This window comes from Quercus suber, unplaced genomic scaffold (assembly GCF_002906115.3).
Source record: "Quercus suber isolate HL8 unplaced genomic scaffold, Cork oak 2.0 scaffold_421, whole genome shotgun sequence".
NCBI lineage: Eukaryota > Viridiplantae > Streptophyta > Magnoliopsida > Fagales > Fagaceae > Quercus > Quercus suber.
The window spans coordinates 358,439-373,791 of NW_027069872.1; the positions used below are offsets into that span (position 1 = coordinate 358,439).

The following is a 15,353-nucleotide window of genomic DNA, read 5'->3' on the forward strand; positions in this document are numbered from 1 at the left end:
AAAAAAAAAAAAAAAAAAAAAAAAAAAAATCTTTTTAGTTTTTTCCTCTCTTATTAATTGGTAAGTTTTGGTTGATGAGTTCAAATAGTAAGTTTTTAATAAAATAAATTTCTTGGTAGAGTTTTTTATTTTTTATTTATTTTATTTGGGTCTAAGTCTTTCGTTGTTGTTGTTAATTTTCGAATTATTTGTCAATACTTGATTTAGTCACAAAATGTTAAATGAAAAAAACTATAAAACCAATGTCGTCTGTAATTTTTTTTTTTTTTGAGACAACCAATGCATATAAATTACTACTAGAGGTTTTTATTTAACCAAAAAAAAAAAAAAAAACTACTAGAGGTTTTCATCAAAGCAATGCCTTTTTCCCAAATAATAATTAAAAAGAATCGCGGAAAGAAGGAAAAAGAAACAATTGGTGCCAAAGGTGATATTTTATGCTTCCACAATATTGCAAGCCACGAACTTTAATCAATTACCCACAATGTTGCAACTTGCAAGTCATGAACCTTAATCAAACAATAAATCTAGGATAAAACACACAAACGACCCTAAGGTTTAGGCTAGCTAATACTAAGTATTATTAAGACTTTTTAAAAATATCAAATTTTCTCCCTAAGGCTCTATTTGGTTAAAGGATGAAAAATATTAAAAAGATGAAAAAAAATAGATGGATGAAAAACTCATTTATTTAGTTGAGAATAAAATAAAATAACAGAAAATGTAGTTTATAAATTTATCAATGGTATGTATCATGAATTTCTTTTGTTGTTTGGTTTGTTTTTTTTTTTGTTTTTTTTTGCTTGAGTATGAAAATCATTGAGTATTGTTAGGTTTTTATCATGGGTATGTATCATAAATTCTTTTGTTGTTTGGTTTGATATATATATATATATATATTTTTTTTTTTTTGCTTTAGTATGAAAATCATTGAGTATTGTTAGGTTTTTATCATGGGTATGTATTATGAATTTCTGTTGTTGTTTGGTTTGATATTTGTCTTTAATTTTTTTTTTTGCTTGAGTATGAAATAATGATTGATATATTTAAGACGTATTCTTGGTATATTGGTATTGTTAGGTTTTTAATGATTGTATTGTTGTTTGGTTTGATATTTTTATTTATATTTTTGTTAGAGCTGATTTGAAATTTTGTAATGGGAGTGAGTTTTGTCTTTAGATTTTTTTTGTTTGAATATGAAATGATAATGATTGTGTGTTTCTATGTGATGTGGGATGGGTATATGCAAATGTGGGGTGACAAGTTGTAATTTTTGAACTTTGAGTAGATAGAAAAGGTTTTGCAATTGATGTTAGATGAAAGAGATAAAAATATGTCACTAACTTATTATTGCACTTGACTCTAATAGGTTCACAATCTTTGAAGAATATTGATATAAATGTATACTACGGTGGACCCCTTGTCAATCCTGGAGAGATTGATGGATTCCCATTTAAAGGGCCGGGTATCGAATGCTATTACATGATGATACGCTGTAAGTTGAAGACATTAAATGATTTGAAGAAGAAAATAATGGAAGAAATGAATTTGAACCCTGCTTGTTATGACATATATATTATTTATCGTTACCCACAAGAAGTTCTTCATGAACGGATAAATTACGGGTATATGGCAATTAAAGAAGACAAACATGTAAAGATCATGTTTAATAGGATCCATAAAATGCCCCAAGTAAATGCTGCTGAGTTGTACGTAAGTTCGGAGCCGCTTGCAGAAGCTGATACTGAGGAGGTGCAACAAACAGCTACATCTTTACAATTTACAGCCCTAGATGATGGATGCACTACAATGGAAGACTATACAATGGAAAGTTATATGCTCCCATCTCAAGATTATGCTGCCAATACTAGTGAAACACTCCAACCTCAAGAGACACATTTAGGGGAGGAAGACGAAGACGAAGACGAAGATCATGTTGCGAATAATGGTGAAAATCTTAATGATATGGATGAGTACGAAGAGAGGATTGAGTGAGGCGACTTTGACAAGGATGTGGATGACCATGAACTCATTCCCAATTTTGAAGAGGAAAATATGGAGTGCCATGGTGAAGGTGATGCAGAGGATGATATTGGTGTCCAGCATGATACAAATACGACTACTGCCTACACACCTCCTGCTAAGTCATTCTACGCAAATACTTGGGAAAATATAGTTGATCCTTTACATCTTCAGATACCATTTGTTTCTACTTGGGAAGATGTGATGCATTTTAGTAAAGGGTTGACTTTTGCAAATAAAGAGGCAGTGAAGCATGCATTGATAATATTCGCAGCAAAGGATAATAGAAATTTTATTATCCGGAGGTCGACCAAAACTAAATTGTGCGCCGCATGCATTGACACCAACTGCAAGTGGTATGTTGGGGCATTCATGAAGGCTAAACTTTATGGTCTGTGGATGGTCACGTCTTATGTCGGTCCACACAGTTGTATACCCTTTGGCCTGCGAAGAGACGGTAAAATGATGGATTCTAATTTTGTTGCATCATAAATTGTGGGAAAATTGTGACAAAATCACACTGCTCGTATTGATGAGCTTTGGGAGATCATACATACTAAGTATAATCATGAGCTTTCTTACTATAAGGTATGTGACGCAAAACAAAAGGCAATTGCTAAGATATTTGGGGATTGGAAGGAGTCTTACCAAGGTTGCGAAAGTTGTTGATGGCAAACTTGGATCAGGATTCAAGTACCCAGTACAACTATTTCACCATACCTAGGGAACTTGGTACTACATTACTGCGTTATATATTTTGGGCATTCGCTCCATGCATTGCTGCATTCAGATATTGTAGGCCAGTGATCAGTATTAATGGGACTCATTTGTATGGTAAATATCGAGGGGTATTGATGATTGCAATGGCAACCGATGCTAACCAAAAGGTTTTGCCTCTCGCCTTTGCTGTTGTGGACAAGAAGTCAGGACTTAGTTGGGGGTGGTTTTTAGAGTGTCTCTAGATTTTGATAAAGCATGTGATACCTGACCAGGGCATTTGCATTATTTTTGACCGACATAAAGGTATCAAATGCGCCATTGTAGAGTGGCCTAGAGGTGATGACGGAAGCATACAGGAATTTCATCGATATTGCCTTCAACATGTTGTTAACAACTTCAACACATACTTTGATGACCCGACTCTAAAGGTATTGGCCTTGAAAGCTGGATATGCGACTCATGAGGCTAAATTTGAGTCCATAATGCAAACCATTAAGGATGTCGAGATTAATGCACTAAGGAGTGTAGACCCTAATGATCCCCGTATTGCACGCTATATGTCATACACATATCTAATGAGTGAGGATCTAGACAAATGGACCCAGTCACATGATGGTGGAAGACGCTATGGGGCAATGACAACCAATATCTTTGAGTGCTTTAATGGGGTACTTAAAGGTGCCCGCGGTTTGCCTATTGCTGCAATGGTTGAGTTCACTTGGTGCAAACTTGTTGCATATTTTCACGATCGACATAAAGAAATTAATTTTGATCTCTCTCAAGGTAAGGTATGGAGTGATTATGCAATGGGGATCTATACCAAAAATGCGGATAAAATTGCAAGACACACTCTGAGGAATTTTAATCATGAAACTATTGTATATCAAGTGGTTACCCCGTACAACGACCATAGAGGTGGAGGGAGAAACCACAGTCATGAAGTAAACGTATTTGCTAGAACATGTAGCTGTGGAAAGTGGAAAAACATTAAGATTCCTTGTTCACATGCAATTAAAGTTCTTCAAGGTCTGCACCTCGATGCGACCAGCTATATTGACCCATGTTATAGTTTGGACAACGCCATTCACACATATGCACATCAATTTGTGGTGCCAAAGTCAGAGTCATTATGGAGGGACGTTCACGGACCACCGTGGGTGCCTAACCCACAGCTGTTGCGGGCCAAAGGTCGTCCTGTGAAGTCAAGAATAAGGAATGAAATAGATGGGGTACGATGAGAACGAGGAAGTCGGAGGGAAGATCCGGACTTGAGGGAGATTCAACCGGGGCAGCGATGCAGAGTGTGTCATGAAGAGGGACATAACTACAGAAGATGTCCCAAATCCCGTGGGGTTTTGACAAGCGGTTCTCGTGGGGCTTCGACAAGTGGTAGTGCTACAAACTAGGCAAGTGCTGTCACTGTTTTTATATAATATGCTCAGAATTTCATTTGGTTTTTGTTCTTCGCATTTGGGAACTAACGACCATATTTTAATGTTTGTCAGGAGAACAGAGACTCGATTTTGGAATGGCATTGTACGTGGGACTTGTGGTTATCTTCGATATGGACAAGTGCTAGGCGACTATGTTGTATCATAATGGACAAGTGCTAGGCGACTATGTAGACTATGTTGTATCGACTTAGTTGTTATTTTGTTTATTGCTGAATGTTGTTGTAATTGAATTATTTGCTATCCATTGTACTCGTTACATTAGTTGCGTTGTACAACTTTTGCCTATAATGCCAGCAATAATATTACTTTGGAATTAGTAGCTACTACGTTGGCAAGTTCAACCACAAGGGCCTTATTTGAAGCGATGATAGCTAGTAATGTTTTTTTGTGTGCTAAGAGGGCAACTATAATGCCCATGAACAGTAACTGTTTTAATCCAGTTTTTTGCATCTGATGTACTCTCCCTTTGACTAGTATCATATGCTTGTATCTAGTTGTTTACTACTGCCCATGTGATGTGTTCTGGATCTAGTTTACTGCTGCAGGGAAAGGGAAAAAAAATTCTCGTTTACTGCTGCAGGTAGGGGAAGGGGAAAAAAAAAAATTCCAGAGGAAATCGAGTCTAAGAAACTCGAGTTCCATTTGGGTGGCATATTCGTAAATAAACTGCCAGCACAAATCGAGTTTCAAAGGCTCGATTTATGCTGAAAATTGAGTTTCAGAGGCTCAATTTATACTAAAACTCGAGTATATGAAACTCGAGTTTCACTAGAATTTTTTTTTTCCAATTTCAGAACTCTACTAACAAAACTATGAAATTAACTTGTACCTATCTATCTTTAAACTTCAATGTTTAATTTGAAACTTCTAGAATTATATAATTTAGTTTAAAAATTTTAAAATTGTAAGATTCATTTTGACTCGTTACCACCTTAAATCATAGGATTGAAAATACAATTTATTAAAAATAAAACCAACCAAACTACCTAGACAGTTGGGACATGCATTTATTACCTGCAGATCACACAAGCTTAGAAACTGGAATAACAGTTACGAATAGCGGCACATATTGTACATAAATAAACACTAAGGCCCCAACACATGAGAAAAGACACACCAGGAGAGATGTGTAGGTGTGCAATCATTAATAAAAGTCTACACAAGTTGAAAGCATTATCTAATGGCTATATTTCAAGCCTTGGAAAAATGTTACACTCCAACAAGCTCACCTCACTACACTGCTTTATGTCTTTTGCTGCAACATAATTAAATTTACAAAATTTTATAAATAAAATAAAGGAGTCAGCTACTATAAGACTACACCGGTTCCACTCCTTTCCTCACTTTCCGCTCACATCTCACAAAGCCAAAGCCACTTGAAATGCTCTATTGTCATAACCTGATCAAAACAAAACAGAAAACAAAGGCATGTAGTGCCAGCAAGTATCTATTGTCATCAAGCATATATGTGCAACTTGCAGGATGCTACGTGAATTGGTTACAAATATAAAAAGGAAAGGCAAAGAGCATACAATAAAGGTTACCCATTCAAAGCCAGCTATGATTCCTATGGAAGTGAGGACGTTACAGGCATTGCTAAACAAGCTTTGCCCTATGACCAACTTGGTATGAAATTAATTTTTGTTTCCTGCACACAAAATGCATAGAATTATTTATAGGAGTGATGCAGTGTGCAAGACACATTGTTTTCCAAAAAAATTTTCTAGAAAACAACTTATTTTCAATAACTCTTATTTTTGTTAAGGTTTTCTGTTGACTAAAGATAGTTTTCGATTAACCAATTTTTTTTTTTATGCTACCAAACATTGGAAAATGTAAAAAACTATTTTTATAAAAGGTTTTCCATCCATACAAACAGATAATAGTATTCATGAAATCAATAGGTCATAAATAATTTCTTACAAAATTTGTCAAAATGCACCATGCATTCGGGGGATATCAGCTAGTAAAAACAAAGGTAGACACCATTAACTAGTTCTGAGAATACTAACAAATAATATAAAATTATCTCTAAATTCAGACAGGACTTTAGAAAAATCGGTGTTCAGATTACTTCCAGAAGCCAGTAACAAAAAAAATAAAAACCTCACTCCTCCAACTAACAAAAAAGTGCGGTTGTCTAATTCATTCTCCTGATTAGCTTATTGATGAAATTCTCCCAATTTCCGGCATCACCTCCCTCAACATAGTGGTTTCTCTTCTTCTTTAGGCCACCCAGGGGTGCCTTCAGCTTAAATGGCCACAGGAAGTTGTTTGCCTGCTTGAAGTGAGGTCCAATTGTCATTATCTCATGGATGAGATCTTCTGTGCAGATAATGCTGTACTTACCCAGAGCCTGTGAAAACATCATAGAGCCAAGAAGACTCATACTTGCCCCAAGAAGACTCATCAGTGCAAATGCACTCTGCCCACTTGAAATTGTTAGCAACCCATTCATTGAAGGTGAGATTTCTGGTTGACTAATGAGTACTCCAAGAACAATAAAAAGAAAAATAAAGCCTGACATGCATATGCATAGGAACTTTGCTTTGCAGTTCTCCTACAAAATCAAAAATGGTAAAATTGTACATCATAATGCGAAACAACCTTCCCAAAAGGGTATGCAATTGATCACACTTACCAAAAGGATTGCAAAAGGTGGAAATAAAACAGCATTGACAGCAGTCAAAAAGACACAAGTGAACAAGTCCCACCCAAAAGGAAGATTTAAGTCCATGTGCAAGGCCCAAGACCTAGTCAATTCAGTGTAACCTTGTGTTAGGTATAAAGCAAAATTGATATTAAATAATGAAAAACACAGATAAGAGCTCATGCCTCAGTTCCACCATAATTCAAGAGTTAAACATCCAAAAGAATAAAAAAAGGCTCAGCAATATTGAATGAGAAATTACCATGGTAAGGTCCAGCGCAATCACAGAAACCTCTGTTTGGACTCCTAAGATTATGCATGTGAACTTATCGTACTCATCACTGCAAATCTATGGCATAACAATTTGGAAAGAAAAAATATTAAAAATTTACTAGCATAACAAGTACACACGCACAGGGAGAAATTGTGCGGTCAGAAACTGTGAGCATTAGTTGTGAATATTTGGGTGGGTGAAGTGTTGGTTGGGGGGGAGGGAAGGGGGGCACAACACTAAATAATCTATCAGATAACCAGACCCAGGTAGAAGAAATTTACAACTAAGGTTGCAGCCTGGCATTGCATGTAGACCTTTGTTCTGAAAACCATCTTGTGGACAGATATCTGTGTGTATACACCTATTCACCTAACAACCAATCTACCTAAGGACCTACAGACGGAAAAGAGAAGTCTTATAACAACACTGTAGTGTCTTCTTCACATTGCAACTAACGGATCACATTGACAATAGGGTAATAGATAAAATAGATTCATAGAAAATTGCAATCATTAATTACTTATTCCAAATTTATTTTATAATTTTAAGGGGAAAATTTCGGTAGAGTGACACATTTGAGAACAAGAAAAACAACCATATGTCTAGAGAGAGAGAGAACAATAAAAGTAAACCCAATAGAGAAAGAAATGATACCTGAGCAAGATCTCTTCCAGTGACCAAGCCAATCCCAGCCGACAGGTATTGACATAAAATAGCAGCAAAATTGAAAATTAACATTAATACTACCAGCTCAGACCCAAAACGGGCACCACCTTCAACAGTTGCTGCCCACTTCCCAGGGTCAACACATCCAACTGAAACCAGAAGCACAGGTACAACAACAGGAAGTAGCCGATTAATACCATCCGGAAGACGGTAAGAATTAAAATTCTCAGCTTCCATGTTATGGATTGGTACTTTGCACAATACAGAAGTACCAGTTTTTTTTTTTTTTTTTTTTTTAAAGGTACCAGTATGATACTTAAATCACATGGCTGCTAACCCTGTCTCGAAGAGAGAAAGTACAACATCCAAAAGACATTCACAGAGACATTACAAATTCTGTGATAAATTATAGTTAAACTCAGCAAAGCACGAGCCTAAGCCAAATCTCCGGAGAACATAAATAACAAGTTTGCCAGGCCCTATGGTACAACTTGCTTGAATCAGACAACACAGCTTCAAATTGCAACTGCTATTCCAACACTAGCTGTGATCTTCAGACACCTTCAACCAAATTCACATGAATGCCACCATAGACTGACATTGATACCCAATTGAAATTTCTATACACAACCTGAACATAACCAAAAATTTAATCCAATTTATGTTACACTTACACCATTTACTTGAATCAAAGAGTATATAACACACACACACACACTCTCAAACCTAACAAAATTCCACAGGGAAAATTCAGTAAAATGAATCATCTTTTTTCATGCCCTTTGTTTACGTCTAAAATCCTAGCTCTACAAATCACATCAATTTGCAACCAAAGAGACAAGAAACAGAATCTCAACTTCAAATAAAACAATCAAAACTTTGGGCACCAGCGGTTTAAAAAAGCATTTCGATATTCAAGAACGATGCCCAATTGAAGTTACCAAAATTCAAATGCTAACAAAAAAATCATCGCAAATCAGGTTCCATGTGGGTTTTATTCTGGGGGGAAAGAAGAGCTGAAAAGATTTACAGCTAAAAACAACCTGGTGTAAAATAACAAAACTATTTAATCATCCAGATATAGAAATGACAGAGGAGCACCTTATTCAACATATTAATGTCGCTAACTCGTTCCGTTTTTACAACAACTAAAATGCTCTGGAAAAGTTCATTTTGGCCAACACAAAGGCGTTAATAATCACATTCCTTACAAGCAAATCATAAATCACCGTGGTAATTTTCTATTAATGTTCCAATTTCGTAGGAACTCCAATTCATTTGGAAGTAATAAACCAAGCTTAATTGCCGCAACAGCACAAGATTAGATTAGCTTACCAATGAGGGAAAAAAATTAAATAAATATGCCCAAAACAACACAAAGCAAATCTTCACTAGATACTTACCTTAAAAACTACTCACATAGTTATTAACAGCTATAAACATAAGCAGATAATGCCGTACTTTCCCAGAGCCTGCGAAAACATCATAGCATATAAGCAACAAGTTCAAGCAAAAACTTCCCTTTATAAAACAACAGTAGCTTGGAATTACAAACCTGTTCAACGATGGCGTTATCAGTCAAAGCAGTTCTCTGCTGGTTCAACTTTCCATATCCTCTCTTATAGATAAGTTCCCTCACACTCTTCAAGTTGGGATATCTATAAACATGCACGTCTAGTTGGTGAGAGACGATGTAAATTTTGAACTACAGATGTTTATGTAAGGCAAATGACCAGAGGGAGAGATAAAAATACGCACCCATAAGTCACGTAAGGCTCAACCCTCTGGAGCATATTCACTGTGGCCTTGTTCACTTTCAAAAATACACCATTGAAGATCTGTTTTAGAGAAAATTAAAAAATAAAGACGAACGAAATTAGCAGTCTTGTTTAAGAAATTCGTTTAATCAACAAGGCATTTTGTTAAACGACATAGACAAAAATACATCAACCTAATACAACTTGAAGACATAACCATCATGATTAAATATATTGTAAAGCAAACTAGGAAACAGTAATCACATTTGCCATGATTGGTAACACTGGTTAAATAATTTATTCATTTCAGGTTTGATGACTAAACTGCAATTCCAATTATCTAAAAATTGCTCCTATTAGAATGCGAAAAAATCATGGAACAGAAAACTGCATGCAATTGAAACTAGACTTGATCATGCAATGGGCAGCCTGCGTGGCTTAGTAGAGCTCATCTGCCAGGGGCGCATGGGCTCACATTTTAGGACCTACAAACTAGGACAGGCTTAAAAAACAGTGCTGATAAGATTTTGGGCTGGACTAAGGCTAGGTGTTCATAAGCCCTGCCAGCCCGAGAACACTCTCAACAGACAACAGGGACAAGCCCACTTACATAATGCATCTTTAAAAATAAGAATTGGCTTACGAGCTGGGCCAGGCTGGGCATATTTTTCAATCTCATATGCATAAAACCAATGAACCAGGCCCAGCCAGGTTTTGAACATGATCAGGTCTAATTGCAACCCACCTTAAATCCAACTTGGTTGTCAAGACATGCATGCCAGTCAGCCTTCATCTCTTTCAATGAGACCCGGTCATGAGGCCTGTTCACAAATAATAAATCATGGATTAATAATGAACTCAAAAGATGCAAATAAAAGAAGGGGGGGTGGGGGTGGGGAAGTTGGGGGTGGAGGTAAGGTGAAATAAGGCATACCGCTTTGGTCCTAAAACACAGGGTTCAACATCTGCCAAGTCCAATTGCAGATAAGATGTGTACACTCTCTTGTTGAGGCTGGATCACTAAAAAATGTCTTGTTAACCTCGGATCTAAGACTTCCATCTTAAATGTAATATCTATTAATGAAGATGACAAGAAATAGGAGACCATACCTCATTATAGTCAACAAACATTTTGTTTGCACGCAAATATGTTTCTATCATTGACACCTATATAAGCAAAATAATGGTCACACCACATGATATAACTTCACTTAAGCACCAATATCTTTAACACAACATCACTCAAATCAGGTGGAGGAGGAGGAAGATCTCACTGTCTCATCACTTCTTCCAGTTAATTTAAGGTATTGCAATGTCACATGATCTACAGGGAAAAAGGCGATGGTTGCCCCATATTCGGGAGACATGTTAGCAATAGTGGCCCTATCAGCCAGTGATAATTCACCCATACCCTCACCTGTATGTATATGAAAATGAGTTAGAGCTATATACAGAATAAATTGAGGTCTTTTGACTGGAAATTTTAATTCCTACAGATTAGGAGACTAACAACTGAAATTTCTACCTTTCACATCTCCAAAATTATTAGCTTACCATAAAACTCAACAAACTTGCCAACAACACCATGCTTCCTCAACATTTGGGTCACAGTTAAAACTAAGTCAGTCGTGGTAACACCATTATGCAGTTTTCCCGACAACTTGAATCCAACAACAAGGCAACACCATGCTCATTGGCTGTCAAATTCGCAATATACAAAGTTGAAGGAAGACACAAAGTCAATTATGCTTTATGCACATTTCCAAAGAATGGTAGCAAATGCCTGTTGGTGAGTGCTAATTCAAAGACAGTTGTGACCATAGGAGAAGGTTGTGTATTTTAACAGATAAACCTAAATAGGGGTTTTTTTTACAAGTATAGTGAACAGATTAATCTTTTTCACCAATGCAAATGTCCCAACAATGAAGTAGATTTACTAGATTGAACAACACTTTTGATTCAAGTTAAAAGAAACTCCCTTCCAAACTCAGGGCACTTTACCTGCCCAAGCATTGTTGCCTTAGCTTCTATTCCTCCAACACCCCAGCCTGCAACTCCCAACTCATCAATCATAGTTGTGTGGGAATCAGTACCCACCACACTATCAGGGTAGAGAGTGCCATCAGTGTTAAAGACAACCCTTCCAAGGTATTCCAGATTAACCTACGATTGGTCAGAAAAACATAGTTCCAAATATGTCAATTTCAATTAACAAAGTGACTCGTTTAAAGCAAGCAAGGCCTATCTACAACAGCTCAAAGGCAAGCAATGGTGGTGCACCACATGTTTTGTAATCAAAGAACTGTGCATATTTCATGAAAGTTGCAACCTAGCGCCTTGAGCCTATCAGTAATAGCACCACACTTAACACTTGCCAAGCAGTAAAAGTAGGATTTTTTATGTGAATATACAATGTCAAATTCCTTACCTGGTGAAAAATTCCTGAACCAGGAGGAACGACAAGCATGTTATGGAAAGCAGATGATCCCCACTTAAGAAAAGCAAATCTCTCCTTATTCCTCCGAAACTCATGTTCCATATTAGCCTGTACTGCATTTTCGGATCTAGCCACATCAACTTGAACAGAATGATCGACAACAAGGTCTACTGGAACCTGGATGCAAATATATGATGTTAAAATGAAATCCCCACGAGTCATATGAATGGATAAGCCGTAATGCATAATTTTTTTTTTTTTATTTAAATGTGCTAGAATTATACAATGCATTTTCATCCACCATCAACAATCATATTAATTTTCATTGTAATGTAACGTCAAGGACACAAGCCAAAAAATCATCAACATCTGAGGCAGTTTTGAATATCATCATTTAGAACTGAGAATAAAAACGAGAATTACCATTGATCAAGAACAACAGCTACATTCATCTGAAAGCTAAACACTTCTATTAAAGGAATTTTATTCCATCTGATGTTGGAATAAAGACTAAAATTGAGACATAGATGGACTCAGAACCTTGTAGGTAAAACTAATTGGTATCCAACTATGCAATAAAATTTATATGGAAAAAATGGAGATTCACAAACCAATGGATTGATCTTGTTAGGATCCGCGCCAAGCTTCTTCATGGCATCCCGCATGCAAGCAAGGTCAACCACTGCCGGTACTCCAGTAAAGTCTTGGTAAACACAACACAACCCTTACAAAGCAGACTAAAGTAAATACTTCAAGCTAACACAATCACGAAAATCATTCTATGAACCTGCAAGAGAACACGAGCATGCTTGAAGGGAATTTCAACTTGCTTTGGAGATGTATTCTCCCAATCAATAATCTTTTCAACATCATCAACGGTAACTTGGAAGTTGTCACAATTACGTATGGCAGATTCCAAAAGAATCCTTACAGAGTATGGATGCCTGTCTGCAATTCTCCAAAAGGTCAAATATGACTTTATCAAAAAACTGTAGAAACAACAACTTAAACAAATACTGATTAATTTTTTTTTTATTATAAGTAAAACAAATACTGAATTTGATATTAGCAAGGCAAAATAATAAATCCCTTTAAAAATGGAGTAAATATGATTCATAGAAGGATAATATTTTTTATCCAGAAAATCACATAAACCTGTTTCTCTCCGTTAGTATACTTGATGCCAGATAGGACAATAAACAGGATGTTAGGAAAAAAAGGGTGGTTTACTAATAGAATCTAGAATAAAATTAAAGAATGCTAAGCTAGAAGAATACAAACAAAAGAAAAACAGATAGTTTATCTCAGTAAATTTAATGTACATACCAATTCTGGAATCATTCAGAGCCGGCAAACTATAGTTATGGTCTCTCTTTTTTTGCTATCATCAAATGTATTGGTGTACCTATCAAAAAAAAAAAAAAAAAAAAAAAACACGATTATATTGGTGCAAGTATAATCTACTAAAATTTTAATGAGTAAACTAACACTTTAGAAGATGAAACATGACATATTGCAACAGTGATTGATCTCAAAGAGAAGGCATATCTTTGCTGCAATCTGCATGTTAATAGGCAACTGTTTATTACCTGCTGATGTTGAAGTACATGAAACCAGGGGCAGTCCTTTTTGAACCCCATAATGTATAAGGACACTTTCATGAAAGAATTTCATCACAGCCTCTGAGAGGTCACACAATTTTTCAATATGGCACTCCCAAATGACACATAATGGGTTATTTTACCTTTGTTCCATACTAAATATTACTACCCCCCACTAAAGGCATGAATTATGATGCAGCCATGAAATAGTAATACTACCTAAATCTTCTACCAGGTAAAAAAATAAAAAAATTACAGCTTATGATGCTTTAGGAAAAAATAGCAGACCTTATTAGCTGCTGCTTGTAAGGTAATATGGTCCCCCCATTCACCAGATCTGCATAATTCAATATATCAGAAACTGAAGATAGAAATCTTCTCTACCAGCAAGCATAAAGAAAATTTTTTGAACTTAAAGATTCCAACTTTACCATTCACACTGAAAATCACCCATTTTTCCAGGAATCAAAACCTTTATTCTTCACAAGCTGGTGCTCAAAGAAAATAGGTAGCAGCCCCAATGGTTAGATTAGCTAGAAATTGCTGTTATGGCTCTAAAAGATGCTTTTTTTAATGTTGAGAAAGAAAACCCAGTTGGCACTTCCAGTGAATCTGAAAAGTGAAAACCCAGAAACTGATTTCCACAAGGACTTGGCTGTAGTAATGCATAAGCAAGGAAGCGGGAATTAACCTTGTCTTCCTTAATAACAAAAGAACCATAGATAACCACAAACACATGAATATCTACCTCCAAGATAACAGCAGCAACAATATCCTTGTGGAATAGCTACCTCTAGCTAATGTCCCAAATGTATCATTCACCTAGTTCCAATAATGTACGTTAAAACCATTTTGAAAACAAAAATAATATCATGAAGTTTTCAACACCAGATTGAAATGTCTAGTTAAAGGAATAAGGTATCATTTGAGCTACCTTTTTTGAACCTTACACTTTCTTGTATAATGAGGAGAAGGTCCTGCATGTCCTTCGTCAAATGCCTCAAGTCCAGCTTTGTGTCCATGTTTGTGCCCCCTGTCCCACAATGAGGTGCCTTTGATATGCGTTTTGGCCGACCTTCTGCCATTGCAAGTAACCCAACAGCCTGTTTAGCCTAAACAGGGGGTGGGTCGATGCCCGAAGAAGGGCTAGTAGATGTACTATGGGAGGGTGGCTCCTACTGCATGTCAGGAGGGGTTGGACCAATACCCAGGTTAAAGGATGGAATGGGTGATAGCTCAGGAAATGACTGTGGGGTGGGTGGACGGATGTCAGACTTAGGACATGGATATGGAGTGGGTGGAGGGATGGTGGAGCTAGGAGATGGATGTGGGGGGCTAGGGGATGGACGTGGGGTGGGTGAAGGGATGGTGGGGCTAAAGGATGGACGTGAGGTGGATGGAGAGGGATCTGGGGTAGGGACAACCTGAGGGGTAGCAACAGGTGGACGTCCAGCAGGAGTTGTGCTCGTGCTTGGGCTCTCAATAGTGCTTAGCCTCTGAGTATGCGTTGCCACAGGAGTAGCTATGTCCTCATTCGGGGCCTCAAGGTCTAGAGATCGTACACGGCCAATCTCCTGCACTGCATTCAGGACATCAGTAATGTCCTTGAGGTCCTCCGTGCCCATTGGGTGACGGCTCAACAAACGGAGGTATCCTTCAATCTGCACATGGAAAAACCAAGTATATTAGTAATGCAATACCAAATCAACAAGGCCAATGAATAATAAAATAAATGTTGGTTCTGAATTGGTTCTGCTAGCAATTATTGCAAA

At 36.8% G+C, this 15,353-nt stretch overlaps 2 protein-coding genes and 1 pseudogene across 2 annotated transcripts; 1 reads left to right on the top strand and 2 right to left on the bottom strand.

Moving 5' to 3' along the window:
* Positions 1–2,055: 2,055 nt before the first annotated feature.
* LOC111985022 (uncharacterized) lies at positions 2,056–3,980 on the top strand. Its single transcript, XM_024016641.1, has 4 exons — positions 2,056–2,378; positions 2,611–2,715; positions 2,813–2,909; positions 3,015–3,980. The coding sequence occupies exons 1-4, from the start codon at positions 2,056–2,058 to the stop codon at positions 3,978–3,980; spliced, it is 1,491 nt and encodes a 496-aa protein (XP_023872409.1).
* A 2,143-nt stretch (positions 3,981–6,123) lies between these two features.
* On the bottom strand, positions 6,124–14,666 carry LOC111985023 (aconitate hydratase, cytoplasmic-like; annotated as a pseudogene).
* Positions 6,559–9,122, bottom strand: LOC136062509 (ethylene-insensitive protein 2.2-like). Its single transcript, XM_065761605.1, has 4 exons — positions 7,775–9,122; positions 7,109–7,195; positions 6,838–6,949; positions 6,559–6,756 (listed from the first exon to the last, which is right to left on the bottom strand). The coding sequence occupies exons 1-4, from the start codon at positions 8,021–8,023 to the stop codon at positions 6,677–6,679; spliced, it is 528 nt and encodes a 175-aa protein (XP_065617677.1). The 5' UTR covers positions 8,024–9,122; the 3' UTR covers positions 6,559–6,676.
* Positions 14,667–15,353: the final 687 nt, after the last annotated feature.